This window comes from Dunckerocampus dactyliophorus, chromosome 3, assembly GCF_027744805.1.
Source record: "Dunckerocampus dactyliophorus isolate RoL2022-P2 chromosome 3, RoL_Ddac_1.1, whole genome shotgun sequence".
NCBI lineage: Eukaryota > Metazoa > Chordata > Actinopteri > Syngnathiformes > Syngnathidae > Dunckerocampus > Dunckerocampus dactyliophorus.
The window spans coordinates 36,509,911-36,531,227 of NC_072821.1; the positions used below are offsets into that span (position 1 = coordinate 36,509,911).

A 21,317-nucleotide genomic window follows, 5' to 3' on the forward strand; every position below is an offset into this window, starting at 1 on the left:
TAAATAAAAACGAACTGGATAATTGTGCCGACATGTGCATGCGTGTTAGTTTTCCTCTTTTCTGTCTACCAAACAGACTGGATGACAAGAGGCTTCACTCTGTGCATCTGTCTCAACACCTGAGCAGAGTGAGTGAACCCTCCTGTCAGTCATTCTGTCTCCAGTGTTCCCATGGGTGGAGGCGGGGCCGCTAGCGAGTGCGCACACAGAGTGCTGCGAGTAAGCAACATGAGGGGTAACAAGCAAGCAAACGCAAATATGAATAGCACGAAAGCGATGGTTTCTAAGGCGCATGCCACAGCCCCAGTGTGGGAATATTTGGGTTTTAAACAGAATGAACAAGGTGTGCCCATGAACACCGCTGAGCCGATATGTCACATTTAGTGTAGTGGGGAGTACGACCAAATGCACACGTCCAACACAACCTTCGTCTTGACAGTCAACGCTTACTGAGGCGTTTGGTCAGTAAGTAAATACAAAACAAAACAGCGTAAAATGGTCCACGCTCACACACAGTGTTGTTGGCTACATTGCAAAAGAAATGCAACCCTTCAATACGGTTGAAAAGACAGCATTTTTTTGTTAACAGAGACAGGGTCTATTTTTTATTGTTTTTGGTCATGATTGTGAGTCCATTTTATTTTCACTGTTTTTTGTCTTTTTTGTTTATTGAAATTATTATGTTGTTTAATTTATTTTATTTAAAAGGTCTTGACATTCCAATAACAATGTTAAATACTCTTGAGAAAATATAATTTATTGCTTAGTGTATTCTCATTATTGTGCAATACAATATCATTAAGGGATGCACGATAATTATCGGGCCGATATTACGACATCATTCCGATAAATCTGATAACATTAAAAATAGCTCCGATAACTGACAATTAAAAAAATGTTCCAAAGAGGCGAGATTACCGCATTGTGCAGGTGAGCAAATCAAGCGCTCCTTTTTTCTCCTAACCGCTTGCTTTAACTTCCACTGAGCTCACATGTAAACAAACATTCACGTTGCGAGGAAGACATTTTGCGTGCTAGTTTTACCAAATGCTCTGCAATGAGGGGAAAGAGAAAATCCATAGAGCACACAAAAAAACGTATCAGCCACCTGAAACACCAGCACCGTGGTTTGCAAAGGGTTTGCCAAAGATCTCTGTGGAGTTACACCGGCTGCTCTGAATGTGTGCTCGATTACAGTGCACCTTTCTGGGCCACGCCAGGTGGCCCCGCCTGGTCTATACTCTGGTTATCCTGACCTCCGTAGCGGCACACCAGCTGCTCGGAGCATGTGTCCGAATGCAGTGCATCTAGCTGGGCCACATCAGGTGGCTCCCTCTGCTCTGTACTCTGGTTCTCCTGATATTAGTGATGAGGTAGTAGTAATGTCATGATATTTGATTAGGACAAATCAACAGGTACAGTTGGTCAAATCCTAATTTGTGCCAGTCCTTCTTACCTCACAGGTGTCGGTATTGGTTCGGAAAAAAAGATATCCTGCATGTCTACTTGATACGCAACAAGAATGTGGACAAAAACGCCTTTTCAGTTTGAACGCCTACATTTTGTGCAACCTTAGAAGCGTTGGACTTTAGAGGTTTTTTTGTGTGTGAGAAATTGGAAGCAACAGTGCATGAATGTACCTCCAAACAAAGCAAGCAAGTGCAAACACGTAAGCAAGTACAAACGTTTGTTGCTTGACTTTCAATAAAGGGACTTTTTGTTAGTTGATGCATATTTCATGCACACGTAGATCCTTTCTTGTGTAACACAATTACATCTTCTCTCGCCACAAAATAATTGCTTTTCCTGCTGAGTGAAATGTGATTATTCCTCCACCCGTTTGGGAAGCAGCTGAAGTAAAACCCGCAATGATGTCACACCACGAATGCGAGACAAACGCTGTGTGCCGTCGACAATGCATGAAAGACTCATCCTTCGCCACGCTGACGTCGAGATCACAAACTTTGTTGATGTGCTGTTGTGTTGCATTTAGCCGTCGAACGGCGACGTAGACGTGGCAGTCTCTTTGTGTGACGTGTGTCAACGAGCTGTCACGCTTCATCAATCACGTCGTTGGCGTGCACGCTCCATGTCTGGCAGCTCTCCGAGACATCTTGGGCTGTGGTTTTCACTCCTTTTCCTGATCCATGGATTCAAGTTTGTACTGCTTTGCATCGCCTCACGATGAGTCTGCAATGTCTAACTTCTCTTTCAAAGAAGACAATGATCCTCTAATGGTCTGAAGGGAGAAACAAGAGTGTCATCCTGGAAGGCCCCAGAATCCTTTATGTCTAATAAAGACTCTCCAAGCAGCTGTCAATGTCAGATTCACTGTCTTAGATTTATTTAACAGCGTCTTTGATCGAAGCAAAAATGTATGCTCCCGAGTGGCCTTCTCAAGAAGGGAGAACATCTTGACTGCCATGCCTGGACAGGTGGGGATTTTCCTTTGATACTCCCTTTTGGCTTGGTTCCCATGGCAACGCTGTCCTGCTTCAGAGACCACTGGATCTAGTGTTTTCCGTCTCACAACCTCTTCCTTCCTCCAGCTCTGAACGTGGTAGTGTTACGCTTGACTGCATTGTGTGAGACTTTAGCCTGATCACGTGTTAACTCTTATTTTGATAATCAGGAAAGCAAATAACTTGGAGGAAAAATGCACTTTTTTTATTTTTATTTTGCCCATCATCCACAATCCTCATGTGAAACATGACCACACGTCTTTCCCTTTTCTGTGCATTCTAAAGTGAGAAAAAAAAGGTTGGCATGAGCATAATGGGACACACCCATTTCAATTATAAATCCCTAAAAAAAACCCTCCAAAAAACGCAAACAATGTTCCATTTACATAACTGGCATGTATATAAACCAAGCTAGAGCGATATTGTTACTGGAGCAGCAAACACGAAGAACTATTTTTCTGGTGCGGTGACACAGCACCTCGCTAGTGTCAAATCTCGACGATTAGTAAAAGCAAACAGACACGCTCTTTCAATGCTGCTGCTGTTGACAAAAGTAGTGTTAGTTCCGATCTATGGGCTATGTGTGAATCAATGCATTATTTGCAATATTATTAATACTGTAAGTATTACATGTTATCATGAATGTACCTGCTACTGCATGGTCACAGCATGCATATAAAACCTTGTGGGAGTTTTGTTGAGCTCTAAATTGTCTTTAGTTTACAAAAACAAAGGTTTGTTCAAGACTCCATAATTGTCTTTGATGTCAACTAAAATCAAATGTTAGGTTTCACTGTTTAGCTAATTCGGAGGTGGCGTCACCATTCATTTAGAACCTACATCGCCCCCGAGGCGACATGGAGGGGAAAAAAAGAGCATTCTCTCATGATATTATCCATCCATAAGCGAGATAGATTTTCAGCCCAGGGAATACGCTAGATATGCTCACACGAGCACCATGAATAAAATATGAAATATTAATAATTAGGCCAATGTTAGCACACGTATTATGTCACAGCAGGCCTTGCGTGAGTACCCAGCCCAGTTAGTCTCCTTATATTACAATATTTGCTGGAGAAATAAGCACTCCGAGGCATCAATCCACTGGAAGAAAATGCGTGTTTATAATAAGGAAAAATTTGTAAGAAAAAAATGAAAGAGGTGGCCACAAAACACGTCAACACTTCCATCTGGTGGTCATAACGAGATACAACAGGAAGACACATTTCAAAGATTAAAAAACGACAATTCTTGCTCCATTTTATTTAGTTTTTAAATGGATAAGTGTTAAAATGTCATTGTTGTGTAGTGTTGACCGTCGATAAATAAAACGACTAGTAGGGTATAGTTAGTATAATAAATCAGTGTTAACTTGCGCATTACATGCTCAGCATTTTTCTGTCTTTGGTCCTCCCTCGCTGTATTGGCGGCGACAGTGTTGCTTTTAGCATCATAATCTCTTGGGAACTCCTCATAACACTTCATAAAAATTACCGGGACGGCTACTCTTTGGAGCAAAAGTAGAAGAATATGACGTCAAACGCCCCCTTTCATGTGACAAAGTTAGCTGATAACCACCGTTGCAGTACAGTTTAGTTCTGATTGGGGAATTTGTGTTTTGTTGAGCTGCATCTTGACCACAAAGCTTCGGTTGGTTGAGCCACTTCCGCAGAATACCCCGTGTAGATTGCCTTTGATGTTTACAAAAAACACAGCAAGGTTTGTTGAAGACACAACTTGTCTTACGTTCACAAACACAAACGTTAGGCTTCCGGGTTAACCAAAAACATATGTTAGATTCTGTAAATACTCCAAATTCTCTTTGATGTACATGAAAATATATGTTAGGGTCCTGAAAGACTAAACTGGATTTGATGTTTACAAAAAAAGAACATCGGGCTCATTCAAGGGTTGTGGTAGATGTTTGCAAAACATTTCCATTTGTGTCGTTGAAGGCCAAATTCTCCATGATGTTTACAAAAAGACATGTTAGCGTCATTAAGGACATAAAAAGGTAGAATTGCGTAGGAAATCTTATGTAAAAATGTAGTTGTTGAAATGTAGTCCTTCTGTGTCCAGGTGGGGATGGTCGTTTCGAGGTGGACAGGAAGAGCGGCCATGTGCGCACCACCGGCCTCCCTCTGCAGCGAGACCGCGAGTACCTGCTGACCGTGGTGGCCGCCGACCGCCTGGGAAGCCGCAGCGTGCCTGCCGTCGTCTCGGTTGTTGCCGGAGCTCGACCGCCACAGTTCAGCAACGCTTCCTTCACCATCGCCATACCAGAGAACACCCCCGAGGGACAGCCGTAAGTTCACATGTACACTGGACGTGTGTGCCTCAGAATGTACAAATAATGTAATAATTGCTCAACATTTGAGTCACGTTTTGAATGTTATACCATGCCGCAAGAGCAAGGTTTTACATAATAACCAAGGCAAAGTTGAACATATGGGTTTCTTGGCCATAACAATAATTTTCCAGAGGTTTTCTACTGTATTGAGTTTAGATCAGGACTCCAGCCTGGCCATTTCATTATTTTCGCCTTTTCAATTTCAAGGAAGTGCTGTACTTGTTCTGCTATGTGACAGAAGGCATAGTCTTGCATGGATGTTGCTGGTTGTTGAGGAACCGCAAGAAGGTTCTGATAAACATTTTCATTCACTCTGCCACATAGCTTACAAAGGCCCAGGACATGAGCAATATCGTGGTTCGATTATCGCTTCCTCGATATATCGCAGTTTTTCAGAAATGAATGAATGAATGAATACATGATGGCTGTTTGGTGGTAGACTAAGGTCTACTATTGGTCAAAACATATAAAGTGATATGTAGTATTGTGGTCACTAGGGGGTAGTAATGACACAAAACATTGAGACATTAGCTTACATGACATTACCTTAACACTGCATGAAGTCAGCCACGGCATGTCCCCATGATGGAGTAAAAAAAGGTTCTCCTCCCATTCCGTGTGGAAGTCCTAAGTTATTGGCTGCTTAAGTTTAGAAGAAATAAATTCAAGGCAAACTAGTTAGTTTGCTACCTAGCAGCCGTCTCGAGTCCTAGCAGCATAAGGGTTGCAATGTGGCGTAAACAATGAATAATGTCAAATAACACCCCTACTATAGTCACCTTTAGGCTCCGTAAAGGTGACTATAGGGGTGTTATTTCATGTCTACAGGTATTTAATAATGTTGAAAACCGTATTTAGAAAGTCAAACAGGTTTTCTATACTGTAACTATGTAAATTTTCAATTTGTTAACATTGAATTGTATATTGTGGCCATTCATTTAATGTGGTCGGATGTGGAACCAATTTAGTGCTATAAACGAGGGACGACTGTATTCTCCAAACTATCATACTTTGTTCTCCCACTTCCACTGACTTATTTACACACTTGGGGTTCTGTCTTTTCCCGGTTTGATGACAACCATTATTTTGAATCAGATGTAAAAGAATTTAACTTGTTTTCATCTCTGAAGTGAACTTTGGTTTGGACCACTTCTCCTCCGTCAATTGTTAGTCTATCCTTCTGATGTTTTCTGCTTATGAGAGGTTTGGTTCTTGCAAAGTGGGATTTCAGTCCAAATGCCCAAAATGTTGAGTTCGTAAATACACAGGACTTCATGGAGACTGTCCCTTGTGCCAATAGATGGTCATCACATGAGGCGTGGCTGTTGAGAGTGGCGTGGGAACTTTGAAATGAAATTTGGAGGCACATCATCAGTAGTGTACCTTTTGAATCAGTGGGTGTTTTGACTTTTTAACACTAGACACGCTCATCACAGGCCAATTACAGGGTGATCAAGCCTGAGCCTGTGTCCCAAGCCGAAACATGAGTAGGGTAGTGCCTGGAAGGTGGGGGGCCCAGTGAACGAGGCAGTGAGATCTCAACCTGGGACCAAACACTTCCTCGCCAGACCGGGTCGTCACTCAGCCTCCCCCCTTCAATCCACACCCTATCCTTGAGTAAGGGCAGGAAGGGGCTGGGTTTCAAACTTCATTAGGGCCGTCAGGTGGGCAGCCTCCTTCAATGATGTTTCGAGGATAGGCCCACTGATAGGCCCAAGACACCTCCAGAGAGCTCATCAGCAACACCTGGCGTCCCAGGTGTGCCCCCCTCTGCTTTGAGCCCAGCAAGGGTCCTTGCACTTGATCCATAGCCACTGGCTGCTTCTTTTGGCCGCTTCAGAGACTGATCTTATTGTCAGTCGCAGAGCCTGTCCATGAATGCCAAGGTCTTTCATGAGCCTGATGGTAGAGGAAGCCACAAAATCTCTGCATCCTACTCCAGCTTGATAGACCTTGGCCTTCCATGCTCGTTGTTGTGCATCTGCAGCCAGGTCTGTGTAGCACAGTTTCCTTTGTTCGTAGGCCTCTTTGATGAAATCCTCCCATGGGACCGTGAGCCCTATGATGTTGACCACCTGTGGTGAAGGGGACCATAGCACCAAGTCTGGCCTGAGGGTGGTGGTTGCAATCTCTAGGGGAAACATTAATTGCTTGCCAATATCAACTAGCATTTTCCAACCCCGGGCCATGGCTAGCTGTCCAGCTTCTGGTTTGGTAGTGGGGTGGTTAGGCTCTGATGTTACCTGCTTCCATTTCCCAGGGCTACCTCCAGGTGAGCTTTCTCCTCTGCATGCCTTCCCACCTCATCCATTGTCTCTGGTTGGCAAGACAGATAGCCTTTGCGCTTCTTTCAGCCTCCCCATGACGGCGCACCTCCTCTACCACCATTTTCATTCTTTGTGAAGCTGAGGTTTAGCGGCCAGTTGTTTTATTCCCTGCAACGCCAAATCCTCCTCTTCCCAGCTGGACATGTCCCACAATGTTGTGCTTCAGGGCTGACGTAGCGTGCTGTACTGCGTCTCATGGTGTCCACTTCTGTCTTGTTAACAGGGGCGGTGCAGCATTGCTGTGATGGTCTGGTCTATAGAGTCCTTCAATGTCATCTTTAGCGTATTTGTGCTCTTCGGTGATTCTCATGATAGGTAATTCATTTGCCGTAAATGCTTTTGTTGGTCAGACAGCGTGGGACCCAAAGCCACTACTTCACATACCAAGTTATGGTTCGCTCCACAGTTGTTATCGAGACACTGATGAGACAGATCCATCAAATCTTGCTGCACTGTTTTGACAACTTCTTTGTCTTTCCTGGACGACCAGCCTTCTCAGGGGACTTGAATGAGTTTGCAACATTGTAGACGCATTCTGGAAGCCACGGATTTTGAAGGGACAGCTTCTCTTTGCTATGGTAAAGAGTTTAAGTCACTTTAGAACAGCTCACCATCTTAAAGATGCCCGAAAAACTGGAAAGTTTACTGCCAAAAAGTTGCTACAAGCTAAGTAGAGTGCGTAGGTGTCAGATAATTTTTCTTTGACTCTGGGTCCAAAGAAACTGCTCTCCTATGTTGTACCCTGCATGTCTCTCCAATGTAGAGGTAATTCATTCCTCACTACACTGCACTGCTTAAAAAACTGAGTTTCCTTGTCGGGATTTTGTTTTTGGGGTGAACCAGCTTTTGTCTGAGGGTGTTAGAACCCACCAACGCGATGAAGTTGCCATAACTTAACCTGGATGACTAACAATCTACACACACAACACAATGTGGCTTTTCTCAGTGACTAAAAAGTGTACTTTTATGGTGTAACAACGCGTCGCTGGGATGAATGCTTGATGTTCTGGCCTTGAACATGTTTAACAAGCAGCACAAAAGGTGATTACCGCATTGCAAGTATTGATTTACACAGTGGCAAACAAAGGTTGAAAGACAAAGGCAGGATGCCCTTTTATAGCGCCTTAGATCATCATTTATTAGTGTGTTTTCACACACACACACACACACACACACACACACACATGCACACACCAGCCAGGGGTCTGGCTGCAGGGCCACAATTCCTGCCGTGTCCTTGGATGGTCTCATTACGGCCGACGAGCTGGTTTACTTTGACTGACACGTTTGGCAAACTAGTAAAGTGGAGCGTGCAGTCTGCTCTTTATGCTGATTCCATCAGAGATGCCATGGCCGTGCCAAATGATGTTGATAAAATAACAAGCATTCAGTCTCTTATGGACACTTAGCTCAATAACAAATCGACACTTAACTTTGGTCTGCTTTAATGTTGGAGATATTAGAAATTTAAGGGTTCAGCAGGTAACTCACAATTTGACTAAAACATCATTAAAAATGTATTTTTTTTTACTGATAAGGTAGTAAATACATCAATTCCAGAGGTTGGATGTATGCCATGGTAACATTTTAAAATGCTGGCCAGATCGTACGCTGGAGCTGCATAACTTTATGTATAGTGGGATATATTATCCACAATGTAGTGGCAACTAGGCATAATGTAGCGAGGTTAACGGGGCTCAGTGAAGCGTTAACACTCGGCTTTATTCACCATCGTCAGGGGCTCTTCTCTGTCTCTTTTTTTTTTTTTTTTTTTTTTTTTTTCGAGAATGCTGTTGTGGTGACCATGAATGAGTAGCATCACTATGCAGCAACCTGTAAGTCGGACGTGCGTGCCGCACACGACATCTGAGGCTGCTGGGACGCTTCATTCGTACCACCAAGACATGTAAGCTGTAAGACCGATGCCCGTCAAACGTATATAAATGTACTGTGCGTTCCATGCGAGCTTCATATGAAGGTTGCAAGACTGCACATGAGCTGCTTGTCATATTGCAAAAAGTTTGATTTTCTTTCAATGAGCACTGTACTTCTGTACCGGAAAGACGGTTCAGCACATGCGCGAGACCTATGACACTTCCTCTTGCTTTATATACCCGAGTTTTTGTCTAATTGATGCTCGTAATGTGCGATACCACTGATCTGACACTGGGTAGAATTCAGGCTGCTATCGGCAATACCGGTCCGATACTGATACTTAGTGTACATGTGTCTGGTGAATTTGAAAAAGTAGTGTACAGTATTTCAATCATAGCATGAAGAATACAAGACATCATAGTAATTTATTGATTTATTTTCAACCCTGAAGTACAGTCATGGAAAAAGTGATTAGACCACCCTTGTTTTTTTCACTTTATTGATCCATTTAAATGCCTGGTACAACTAAAGTTACATTTGTTTGGACAAATATAATGATGATAACAAGTATAGCTCATAAGAGTTTGATTTAAGAGGTGATATCGAGCAACTTGCATGGTTTTCTTGATAATAACCAAAACCATTAAGGTCTTACATGAATAGCTATACCATTGTACTGCCAAAAGATTTAACTCTTATGAGCTATTTTTGTTGTCATTGTTATATTTGTCCAAACAAAGATACCTTTAGCTGTATCAGGCATTAAAATGAAAAAGAAACTGAAGAAACAAGGGTGGTCTAATCATTTTTTCCATGACTGGAGAAGGCAGCGGGGTGATTTACAATATAGCCAAGCTCAACAACAGAGGACAACATCATATATCTGAAGTATCAAAAGTATCGATATTTTCTTTTGAGAATTGACTTTAGAGCATGAAGAGTTGGTATCGGAAGTATCGATATTTCAGTATCGATCCACACATCACATGTACATGTACAGCCAACCTATGACCGACTTACCTGACACGCATGAAGGACGTACAAAATATCTGAACGTGCCTTGGCTGCACAAATTACATATGTGGGGTGCATGTGTGGCACACGGCACAGACTTACGAAAACATTAACTTTTTGCCCAAACCTGACGTTGGCTGTATGGATGACTCATGAAGATGTACGAAGTGCGACCAGAAAAAAACGTAAGCGCCTGTAGAGTTTGTTTGACATGACAAACAACCTCTGCGGCCAGTCTACGGCTCGAAAGTCAGCACGTCACACGTGCGCCCTCTGTTCGTTTCTTGCATTTTTTGCACATAGACCGATCGTAGGAGCTGGTACGACTGGTTGTGACCTAGGCTTTCTAGCTTATGACGAATGAGTTCCCATGTGATGCTGTCTAATGAGTTTGGTCGTATTAAACTTCTGGGAAACTTGTACATGACAAGTTTTGTACTCACCTGCAACGTCTTTTTCAGACTTTAACGAAAAACACGGCCGACATCACTCCTACTCCTGCTCCTTCCTACTTTGGTAACACGTTAGCACACGCTGTTGTTGTGACAATGTGTGTGTGCTGGCCAAATACTGTATGCTTTACACACTTAACACATTGAAAGTACAAAATGTATAGCTACTCTTATGATCAGTGATCATTTAAGATGATCCATGACTGTCAAAGCTTTTGCTTCTGTAGCCAACAAGCTTTTGCGTTTGGTATTTTCAAGGGCCATCGAACAAAACACACTACTTTTTAAAATTTACTAGACACATTAGGTGAATTTGCACAATGTATTTGTATCAGATCGGTATCGCCAATACCATCCTGAAGTCTAGTCAGTAGCGAAATCAGTGGTATCACACATCACTAATGCATGCTGCCCATTTTACCAGTATTATCATGGATTTATAAATTATGACCAACTTATGATGAATGTGTGGGAAAAAATGGCCTATTTTCAGAGAAAAATCATCCACTTTGTAATGTACATTGCTGCCACCTACAGGACTGGAGTGGAACTGTATTGTAGCGCGTTGTGATGTGTGAATGTAATACATCATTCCGACAGGATGAAATAATTCGAAGGTCTCAGAAGGCGACACACCTTTTGTCTTCAAGGGAGACGTATTTAATAATCTTCATCATCGTCATCTCAAACCTAACTATGATGGTTGACCTTTGCCGTTCATCTCCTCCTCCTGTGGTCTCTCCAGATTCCTGGTCACGCCCGCCGTCTCCTTCCAGAAGAAGCCAATTAGCTACAGCCTGCTCATCAATCCCAGCAGCCTCTTCTCCATCTCGCCCGAGGCCGGCGAGATCAGCCTGACACGGCCCATAGACTACGAGAGCGACCAGCACCGCTACTTGTTGTTGGTGCGAGCCGGCGAGGGTCAGGACAGCATGAGCAGTGCTGCAGAGGTTGGTGTGTTTTGTTTTGTTTTTTTTGTATGCAAGCGTTTTAGATCCAATGCGAGAGCTTATCATAAATCTGCTTGTACAAGATAATCATTCTCATTTTTCAATGACACTCTCATAGACAATTCATTTAAACATCCCATTTTAGAGGGTTTTTTTTACTATTTGGTATCAGAAGTCCCATAATAGTGTTTTGGAAGTATGCTAACCTTGATGCTTTTATTAAGCCCTACTGTGTGCGTGTGCGTGTGTGTGTGTGTGTGTGTGTGTGTGTGTGTGTGTAGTGTCTCCAAGAGCGCTTCTATTGTGTGCTTTGTACACCGTAACTCTGGACTTGTGCAACGTAATAGATACCATATATCACATACAATAATGTAAAGGGTGACATTGCTAAAAAATCAACTTTGCTAAAATATGTTCTTTATTGTTTGTAATTATGTTCTATGTTGTTCATTTTTTGAAAGTGAACGGTAAATTCATAAAAAATTACATTTATAGTACATTGCACGCACCGTAATGGACTGAACGCCTTAGAAAAGGGGTGTTTCCCAAGTGATGTCGACGAAGGCGCAGCTCTCATCTTAAGCGGAGTAAACAAACATGAGAGGATGGACGAGACAGAATGTTTACAGTGATTATGGCAAAGATTTGAGCGATGTGTCGGTAGTTTTCGAGGAGGAGGAAACATCTGGAGATGAAATAGATAACTTGCAGAACATGAAATTAAGCCGTATTTATTCGAACCACCAACTGATGCGGAGGTGTCTGATGACAAAGACCTGGAGATGAACATTGGTCAGCTTCAAACAAAGAATGTAAGTTTAAATTACTTTGGAGTTGCTTATTATTCAATTATTGTTCTAAATCTTCTTAAAGAGCCTTTTTTATTGTGTATTTCGTCGCTGTCCTGCCCCCCCACATCAATGTATCGCTGTGAAAGTCTGTTTTATAACGTAATGCTTTCAATGCCTGTCACTATGGTGGCTATAGTGTTTAGAATACAATACGTAAATAAGACATGGCTAAAGCCTGTTTTATGCTTTCCGCATCCGCTAGGTCCGTGCGAACAAATTACGTAATGATGCCCCCTTGAGTGGCCCTTTTCATGCGGAAAATTCCCGCTCCGCGCACCTCCAAACGCAGAAAAGAATGGCAAATGAGCAGGAGATCGTAGCAGCTGAAGTATAGACGTTTTTTGGGAAATACCCCTTTTCTAAGGTCTTAGTCCGTCATGGCGCCCACCACGTCATATAAATGTAGTTTTTACAAATTTACCGTTCGCTTTCAAAACGCCGTACAACATAATTACAAACAATATGGAACATATTTAAGTAAAGTTGATAAATCATGTCAGTGACCCTTGAACGAGTGGGACAGGAGGACACAAACGTTAGCAACACTAGCATAGCCATGTGAGCTAAAATGCTAATATTACATCTCGACATCATGCTCGGTTAGACTATTATACTAGCAAACAACTCTTGCCTCTGGGCTTGAGTATGTTCTCTTGAACTGAAGCGGTCCACTGTAAGCACCTTTGGCTTTCAGGACTGCGAGGACTCTTTGGACTTTAGTGGAAGCGGAACTAGTCTGGTGCTGGTCGGCCCGCCTCCGCTCCTGCTGGGAGTAGCCAGCCTCCTCAGCCTGGCGCCTGGCCCGCGGAGCCGGCCGTGCTCTCTGAACCCCCACACCTACAGAACCATCAGTGGTGTCGAGCCGGCACCTTCCTCCTCCTCCTCTTCCTCTTCTTCCTCCTCCGCCCCCTCAGCCGCCTCTATGTGTGTGTGCGGCTAAACGACGCCAAATCCAAATATAACAAAAAGTGCGCCCGACGGACCAGGCTGTGATGAGTTCAAGGACACTTTGGAGAGTGGAGTTGATTTGCATTGCATCAATTAGTGAAATGACCTCACTCACTTCTGGCGCTTGATTGCAGGACCTATTTCTAGCCGGATATTTCCTCCCTAAAAATGGATGCCATGTAAATGAGTATTAATTAGTAGCATCTGCCAGCAGGGTTGGCAAACTAAACCTCCTGAAATATATAAATATGAATGTTACATTTGAAGAGAAATACATGTCATTGAAAGCTTGAAGAGATTGATGAGTTATTACAGGCAAGAACAAAAATACACATATTGTTAAATGTGCCAATCGAAAGTCAACATCTTCATCAACAGCTGAATTCTTCTATGGGATGTCATGGCGTGGCGTACCTATTAAAGTGGCCACAGAGCCTCCATGAAGATGATGCACAGTTGGCTGTTTTGTTGGCAAATATAAAGTTGTGTCAGTCATTAGTTGGCCTGAAGTGGATAATGGAGGGCTGAGTGGTCACAGTCAGACTGTATTGCTCTACGGGAATACACCGTGTACTTTAACACATGAGTCATCTCGTGCCTCCTTTAGCAACAGTTTAGTCAACTTTATATGTCCACTAACCAACCTACATACCCACCCATCTACCTACCCACCTACCTACATACCTACCTACCCACCCACCCCCAACCCACCTGCCTACCTATCCACCCACCTACAGTACCTGCCTGCCTACCTAATTAATCAACCAACCAACCTAACCCACCTACCCACCTACCTACCTACCAACCTACGTACCCGCCTACATATCTATCCACCCACTTACCTACATACCCACCTGTCCACCTACCTACCCACCCACCCACCTACCTATACAACTATCCACCCACCTACCTACCTATTATCACCTGCTTCCAATTAACACCGTATCCTCTTAGCGCTTCAGCTAAATAAATGTGTTGTGGTGGGCGGAGACAGTGACTTGATTAATGAAATGTAAGTGTTGTTAAAGGAGTGTCAGGAAGTGTTGGATGTGTGACTGCCGTTTACGAGTGTTAAATGAAACAAGACAAGTCAGATGCTTTGGATCTTGTCTGAGCATGAATTCCATGATTTGTTTCCTTTTACTGTCTTCATGTGTGCAAGAAAGCAGAGCTGTGCAGTCACTGAGTGTGCCTTTAATGTGGAAATGGACGTGTGAGGGCTCGCTGCCACCGTCAGCTTGACACCTGCCTGCACGTGCACCCCGGAGTCGCCCGCACGCTACCTCTTGCTCAATCCTGCTTGTCCGTGGTAACACGAGCATGCCATGGAGGCCAGCGAGCCTTTGCGTGTCCAGTCTGAATGAACACGCACACACACACGCACACACACATATCACCTCCGGGAGCTGACAGGGTCAGGTCTTTTTTTTTTCTTTTTTTGCTTATATTTGCTAAAGGATTTAGTGATATTACAGAATTTCATCGTACCTCGCAGGAATTAATGTCAGAGGTATTTACATGCTGCTTTTTGTGTGTGTGTGTGTGTGCGCGCATGTGTGTTTATGTGTTGGCTCATGTTGTGTGTTTTCTCTTCCATGAAAGCTGAAGGCAGCCAGCCTGCTGCATCTGCCAGAAGATGATGCTTCAGCTGCATTAGACACACACGCTTACACACACACACACGCATGCACACACACACGCACACACACACACACACACACAGCTAGAGAACAATTGTTCCCCGCATGCTGACCATGCACATGTGTAAAAAATTGAGAGTTTGTGGTGGAAAGGACCTGAAAGGTTGTGTTCAGTATCGACCAGCTGAGGTTTGTGTGCTGTTTTTTTATTTCCAATTAAATTCATTTGAGCCCATATTGGATAGATTAAAAAAAAAAAGCAATAGAAATATCAAAGCCTAAACATTTTTTCAGAACTTTACCCATTCTCCATGTAGTTAATTGTATGACAGAGTAATGTGGACTAATGTATTTATGTTTTATTGAGTTATACTGTATGTGTTTGGTTCCCAGATTCGATTCCCATGACTTGAACGACAATTTATGACAACAGAATGAATGAAAAGATTGGAAATGTTCACAAATTCATATTTACAATAGATTCTTCTTGATCAGTAACAAACTAATTACACGCGTTGACCATTGTTGGGCCCTATGATTTCCATGTTAACGGAATGGTGGAATTGGCCAATAAAAACAGAATCTACTGTTAAATGTGCAATCTAGTGGAAATGGAGATATTGTGAATGAAATGCTGTCATCATGAGGAGAAGGAATGTTTGTGTGGGGAGGTATTTCCCCGATGGACCGCTCAATTGTGGTGGAATCACATCACAAACACTAACCCGTCCCCTCCCAAACTAAACATGTTGAGACGCTGACCGGAAACACCGGCAAAAGTTGTCAAACAAATTTGAAACTCAACTCCTACGGAGCATGAATGGAGGCTAGCAGGGTTAGCTTAGTTTAGCAGAGCATGCTAGTGCGTCTGTGTGTGTGTGTGTTTACACAAACACCCAATCCGATGTATTTATACATCTTTTACGTTTTTTTGTGCCAGAGGCAAAAAGAGGTGATGATGTAACTCTCCACGAAAGCATTGACATTTCAGAGCACTTTTAAGCCATAAAAACGGCCACAAGGTGGCAGAACTGCATTTGGTGAGAGCTCAGCAGAGATCACTTCAATGGAAGAGTCACACATGACAGGAAGGAGGACGTGAGAGAGCGTGAAGGAGTGTAGCGTGGAGAAGGTTACGCATTGTAGGGAAATTGTAATGCATGCACACTCACGCACACGCATGAACACACATGCACACACGAGCACACACGTAGTTGAGTTCCAAATGTGACAATTGTATATAGTTTTTTGTGTTGTTGTCAAAGTGAAAGTTATGCTTGAAATTTGTCATTTCACAAAAAACTGTTTTTCTCCCTTTTTTTAGTTGGGAGCTGATATTTTCCTGAAACTTATCTATGTTCTACTGCTGATTACTAAAGAACGAAACGGTAGAAACTAACTTTTTTTCTGATGAAATAAGTGAGTCTATTCTCTCTTTTGGTACAGTAGGTTCCATGTTTACATAGCCATAGAACACAATATTCTGTGTGCCTTGAAGGATCAGTCAAAATGGTGTAAAATGGCCGGTACTGAAGGGGATGTCTTTTGAAAAATGGCTGTGATTGAATGAGTTAATAACGCAATTGGAATTGCATTGGTGACTTCAGCTTCCTCAACCAAAGCACAGGCATTAGTGTTTGTTGAGGATTTGCTCACATTGCTCCATGTGTGCAGAGGATGACATCCCATTCAAAAAGCTGGCCAGGCTACATCCCTTTCTCAGATACTGGGAAAAATTCAAGAGATTCAAGATTCAAGAGAGTTTTATTGTCATGTGCATGGTAAAACAGCAGTTATACTATGCAATGGAAATCTTATTCTGTTCATTCTCCCAAGAAAAGAAAGAAAACACAAGAAAGAATAAGAACATAAGAAACAAACATTTATACCAATAAATTAAGCAACAACAGAAGAGACATTAATACAAATAAATAAATAAATAAATAAATAAAGTGCTATGAGTGTGTGCGTGTGTTGCGTGCGGCGTGTGTGAGAGCTTAGTTGAGAAGCCTGATGGCCTGTGGGTAAAAGCTGTTTGCCAGCCTTGTGGTCCTGGACTTCAAACTCCTGTAGCGTCTGCCTGACGGTAGGAGTGTGAATAATGAGTGTTGTGGATGTGTGCTGTCCTTGATGAGGTTGTGTGTTCTTCGTAGGACTCTAGATTTATAAATGTCTTGCAGTGAGGGGAGGGCTGCCCCAACAATGTTCTGTGAGGTCTTGATCACCTGCTAGAGTGCCTTCCTATCACGTGTTGTACAGTTACCGTACCAAACAGTGATTGGAGGCGGTAAGGACACTTTCCATAGTGCATCTGTAGAAGCAACTAAGGATTTTGGTGGACATGCCAAATTTCCAAGTCTCCTTTGGGACTTCTTCATAATTTGTTGGGTGTTGTGAGACCAGGTGAGGTCCTCGCTGATGTGTGTGCCAAGGAACTTGAAGGTTTTCACCCTCTCCACCTCAGTCTCATCAATAAACAGAGGTCTATGCGGCTCCTTTTCCCTTGTTCTTGGGTCGATGATCATCTCTTTAGTCTTATCTGTATTGAGAAGGAGATTGTTATCATGACACCAAGCTATGAGGTCCGCCACCTCTCTTCTGTATGATGTTTCAACACCACCAGTGATCAGTCCGATGACTGTAGTGTCATCCGCAAATTTAATGATGCTGGTGTTGTTCTGGGAGGCCACGCAATCATAGGTGAAGAGCGTGTAGAGGAGTGGACTCAGCACACACCCCTGTGGGGTCCCAGTGCTCACAATTTTTGAGCTGGATGTGCGGTTGTGGACTCTGACTGACTGGGGCCTGCCTGTTAGAAAGTTAAACACCCAGTTACAGAGGGAGGGTGACAGGCCAAGTGTGAGGAGCTTATTTGTGAGTTTGTGGGGGCTGACTGTATTAAAAGCAGAGCTATAGTCTATAAATAGCATTCTGACATATGTGTCCTGGCCCTGTAGGTGAGAAAGGGCTGTGTGGATGGCAGTGTTGACTGCATCATCTGTGGACCGGTTCTGGCGATATGCAAACTGTAGAGGGTCCACAGTTGCCGGGATGCTATTTTTGATGTGGGTCATGACTATTCTTTCAAAGCACTTCATAACAATAGGAGTGAGTGCTATAGGGCGATAGTCATTCAAGCAGGTCACGTTGCTCTTCTTGGGTACGGGCACTATGGTGGTGGACTTAAAGCAGGTCGGTACAGATGCTTGTGCAAGCGACAGGTTAAATATGTCAGCAAGCACATCAGCGAGCTCTGATGAGCAAACCCGAAGTGCACGTCCTGAGATGTTGTCTGGGCCTGCTGCTTTTCGTGGGTTTGTTTTGTTCAGAACCCTGCGCACATCAGCTGATGTCACCATGAGAGGTGAGTCCTGTGTGCTCCCCAAGTCCAGCCACCCTCTCTGCTTATCAGGAGTTTGGGTGTCTAAGCGGGCATAGAACTCATTCAGCTCATCTGGAAGTGTGGTTTGGCTGGACGTGGCTACGCTACTCCGCTGTCGATAGTCTGTGATGTGCTGGAGCCCCGCCCACATGCACCGAGGGTCTGAGGTGGAATAGTAGCCCTCCAGCTTCTGTCTGTACTGTCTTTTGGCCTCTTGTATGGACCTCCTCAGGTCATATCTGGCCTTTTTGTAGTCCTCAGCGGTGCCCATGACAAATGCAGTCGAACGAGCACCTAGCTTAGCCCTTACATCACAGTTCATCCACTGTTTTTGGTTAGGGTATTTTCTGTAATACTTGGTGGTGGTAACAGTCTCTATGCACGTGTTAATGTAGCCAGTAACAGCAGAAGCATATTCATCCAAATCAACAGTACAATCTTCCCTCCCCGCTGCAGTTTTAAACACATCCCAGTTTGTGCAGCCAAAGCAGTCCTGAAGTACTTGATCAGTTTTTTCATTCCACACTTTAACTGCTGTACTTACAGGGGGAGCTTGTTTAAGAAGTTGTCTGTATGTTGGATAAAGGAATATGGAGATGTGGTCGGCCTTTCCAAAGTGGGGTCTTGGAACAGCCTTCAAAGCACCTTTCATGTTGCTGTAGACTTGGTCCAGGATGTTATTTTCCCTTGTGGGAAAGCTCACATGCTGGTAATATTTGGGGAGGACAGTCCTGAGGTTACAGTGGTTGAAATCGCCAGATATAATGAATACAGCGTCTGGGTGTTTGGTCTCGTGTTTATCAATGATGTCATGCAGGAGGCCTAGTGCGTTAGCGGTGTTAGCTCGTGGTGGGATGTAAACAGCAGTTAAATACACAGCGCTAAACTCACGAGGCAAATAAAAAGGTCTGCATTTCACCATCAGCAGCTCAATGTCCTGCGAGCAGTGCTTTTCCGTCGTCTGTACGTCTATGCACCACCGTTTGTTTACGTAAACACAGATGCCGCCACCTCTGTGTTTACCAGACGCTAAAGTCCGATCTCCCCTGTAAGCAGCAAATGATTCCAACTGGATCGCCGAGTCCGGTATATCCTCCGTCTGCCAGGTTTCTGTGAAGGTGAGGACACAGCATTAAAGATCAAAGATGGCGCCCTCCGTGGCAGACGTCTCTGTGACACTCTCCCGTTTTTTTCTGTTGCTATTTTATTGTTCATTTTGGACATTCAACACACTCACGCAGTATACAACAGAGAGACACTTTTGAACATCACCAGGGTTCACCATGAACTTTCATTTAGCCTCTCAGACTTTGCCTTTCTTCTGCGCCGGGAGAACGCAGCAGCCTGCAGGCCTGGTGAGCTGAATACCCGGCGAGCAAAGCATCCGAGGCGTAAACGAGGCAAGCGGGCCGGCCTGCATGCTAGGCTAAAAGCTAGAGCGACTAGGCCACCGCTACCAAGCCTGCTGCTAGCCAACGTCCGCTCCCTCGAAAACAAGATGGACGAACTAAGAGCAAGGATTACAGCTCATCGATTGCATCAATAACTGTAAGGATTTTTGCGTTTAATTAATGGACATTTTATTTATTGTCACAAAAGGACATGCTGGTAAAATAAGTGGAAAAGGTAAAAAAAATAAAACGGAATTAAAAAAAAAATAATACGGAATTTGGGAACAAATCAGATGGATTTCATAGAATTCTACTATTGGAAGTGTGAATGTTGCCTCCTAATGCCAACACATAAGTTCATAAATGATAAACATCCAAACAAGGTGCTTAAAATGTCATATTAACAATACTTTAGAGCCTGTAAGGTGGGAGGTTTTCTGTCCCAAGAGGCTGGTCAACCTTGGAATTGTTCTTATTTTTTTTCAATCTAATTATCTCATCAGAGATGTAATAAATAGAAACACTGGGTTCTATTGGCGAGTCACATTTAAACGTTCCTAGCTGTCATACACGTGTTAAAAGAAGCTAACAACTGTAAGTAGTAGAAAAATATGGAATTTAGAATTTTGAATGACAAAGGTAATGGTTTAATTCATCCTGAACATGCAGACAAGTTACACTGGGGCACATCACATAGCACAAGTCACAGTTTTGCATGTCCAAAAAGGAGTAGGAGGAAGCAAGGCTTATTTAATCCTACCCCTCATCAGTTTCAATCTGTTTTCCGAATATACTTTGAAAGGCTATATAACAAAATCGTGCAATGATAGTCAAGGTTTATGTAACCCACCCTGTTTCGCACCGCCCGCACCGGGGCTCGAACACAGGACCTTCGTAATGGGAGACGAGAGCGCTGACCACACGGCCAAAAGCCCCGTGTTCAGCGCAGCTCTTAAGGCAGAGGGAGTGAGGTTTACCAACGTACACTTGCACAGCCTCACAGATTCAAGATTCAAGAGTTTTATTGTCATATGCACAGTAGTTGTGCTGTGCAATGAAACTCTTGTTCTGTTCATTCTCCCAAAAAAGAAAGAAAAAATGAATAAGAACATAAGAAACATTAATACCAATAAATTAAGCAACAACTACAGAAGAGACAGGCTGGCGTCCGTTACATTTATACTTACTGAAAGGAAACTACAGACTTAATGATGATAACTGGTAAAATGGTTGACAGAATCATAACTTCATAATGAGTGAGTACAGACCATGTACTCACCAGAATGAAGAGTTAGTAGTCAGTGTAGTAGTGGTTAGATATAGTATTATATGTACACAGTGGTTCAAGTCTCTTCTTCTTTGTATTTTGTGAACATCAACTGCTTGTAGATTTTCTTGAAATCGCTCATTTTAGTGCATTGTTTGAGTTCCTTACTCAATGCGTTCCACAACTTGTTTCCAGGTGTAACATGAAAGTGATTTGTGCAAATTCGTGTGTGTATTTTTCCTCCAAGCTTTGATCAATTCTGTAAGTCATCAGATTTTTTTATTTTATCCTTAGCGTAGTTTACCATGAAGTTCTTTGTGCCAACAGAAGAGATATGTCTGGGTCCGGTTTTTGTCCTCACGTCCTTCTGCTCCATTTATCCCCTTACTGTTCTGACAGCCCACATTT

General features: G+C 43.2%; 1 protein-coding gene across 3 annotated transcripts in view; it reads left to right on the forward strand.

The window, feature by feature from the left end:
• Nucleotides 1-21,317, forward strand: part of si:ch211-186j3.6 (neural-cadherin) — a 313,458-nt gene that overhangs the window by 82,867 nt on the left and 209,274 nt on the right. For all 3 annotated transcript variants that reach the window (XM_054770409.1, XM_054770410.1, XM_054770411.1), the window contains exons 3-4: nt 4,542-4,767; nt 11,226-11,430. In XM_054770409.1, the coding sequence (XP_054626384.1) occupies nt 4,542-4,767; nt 11,226-11,430 (431 nt within the window). The remainder of the gene's footprint in view (nt 1-4,541; nt 4,768-11,225; nt 11,431-21,317) is intronic.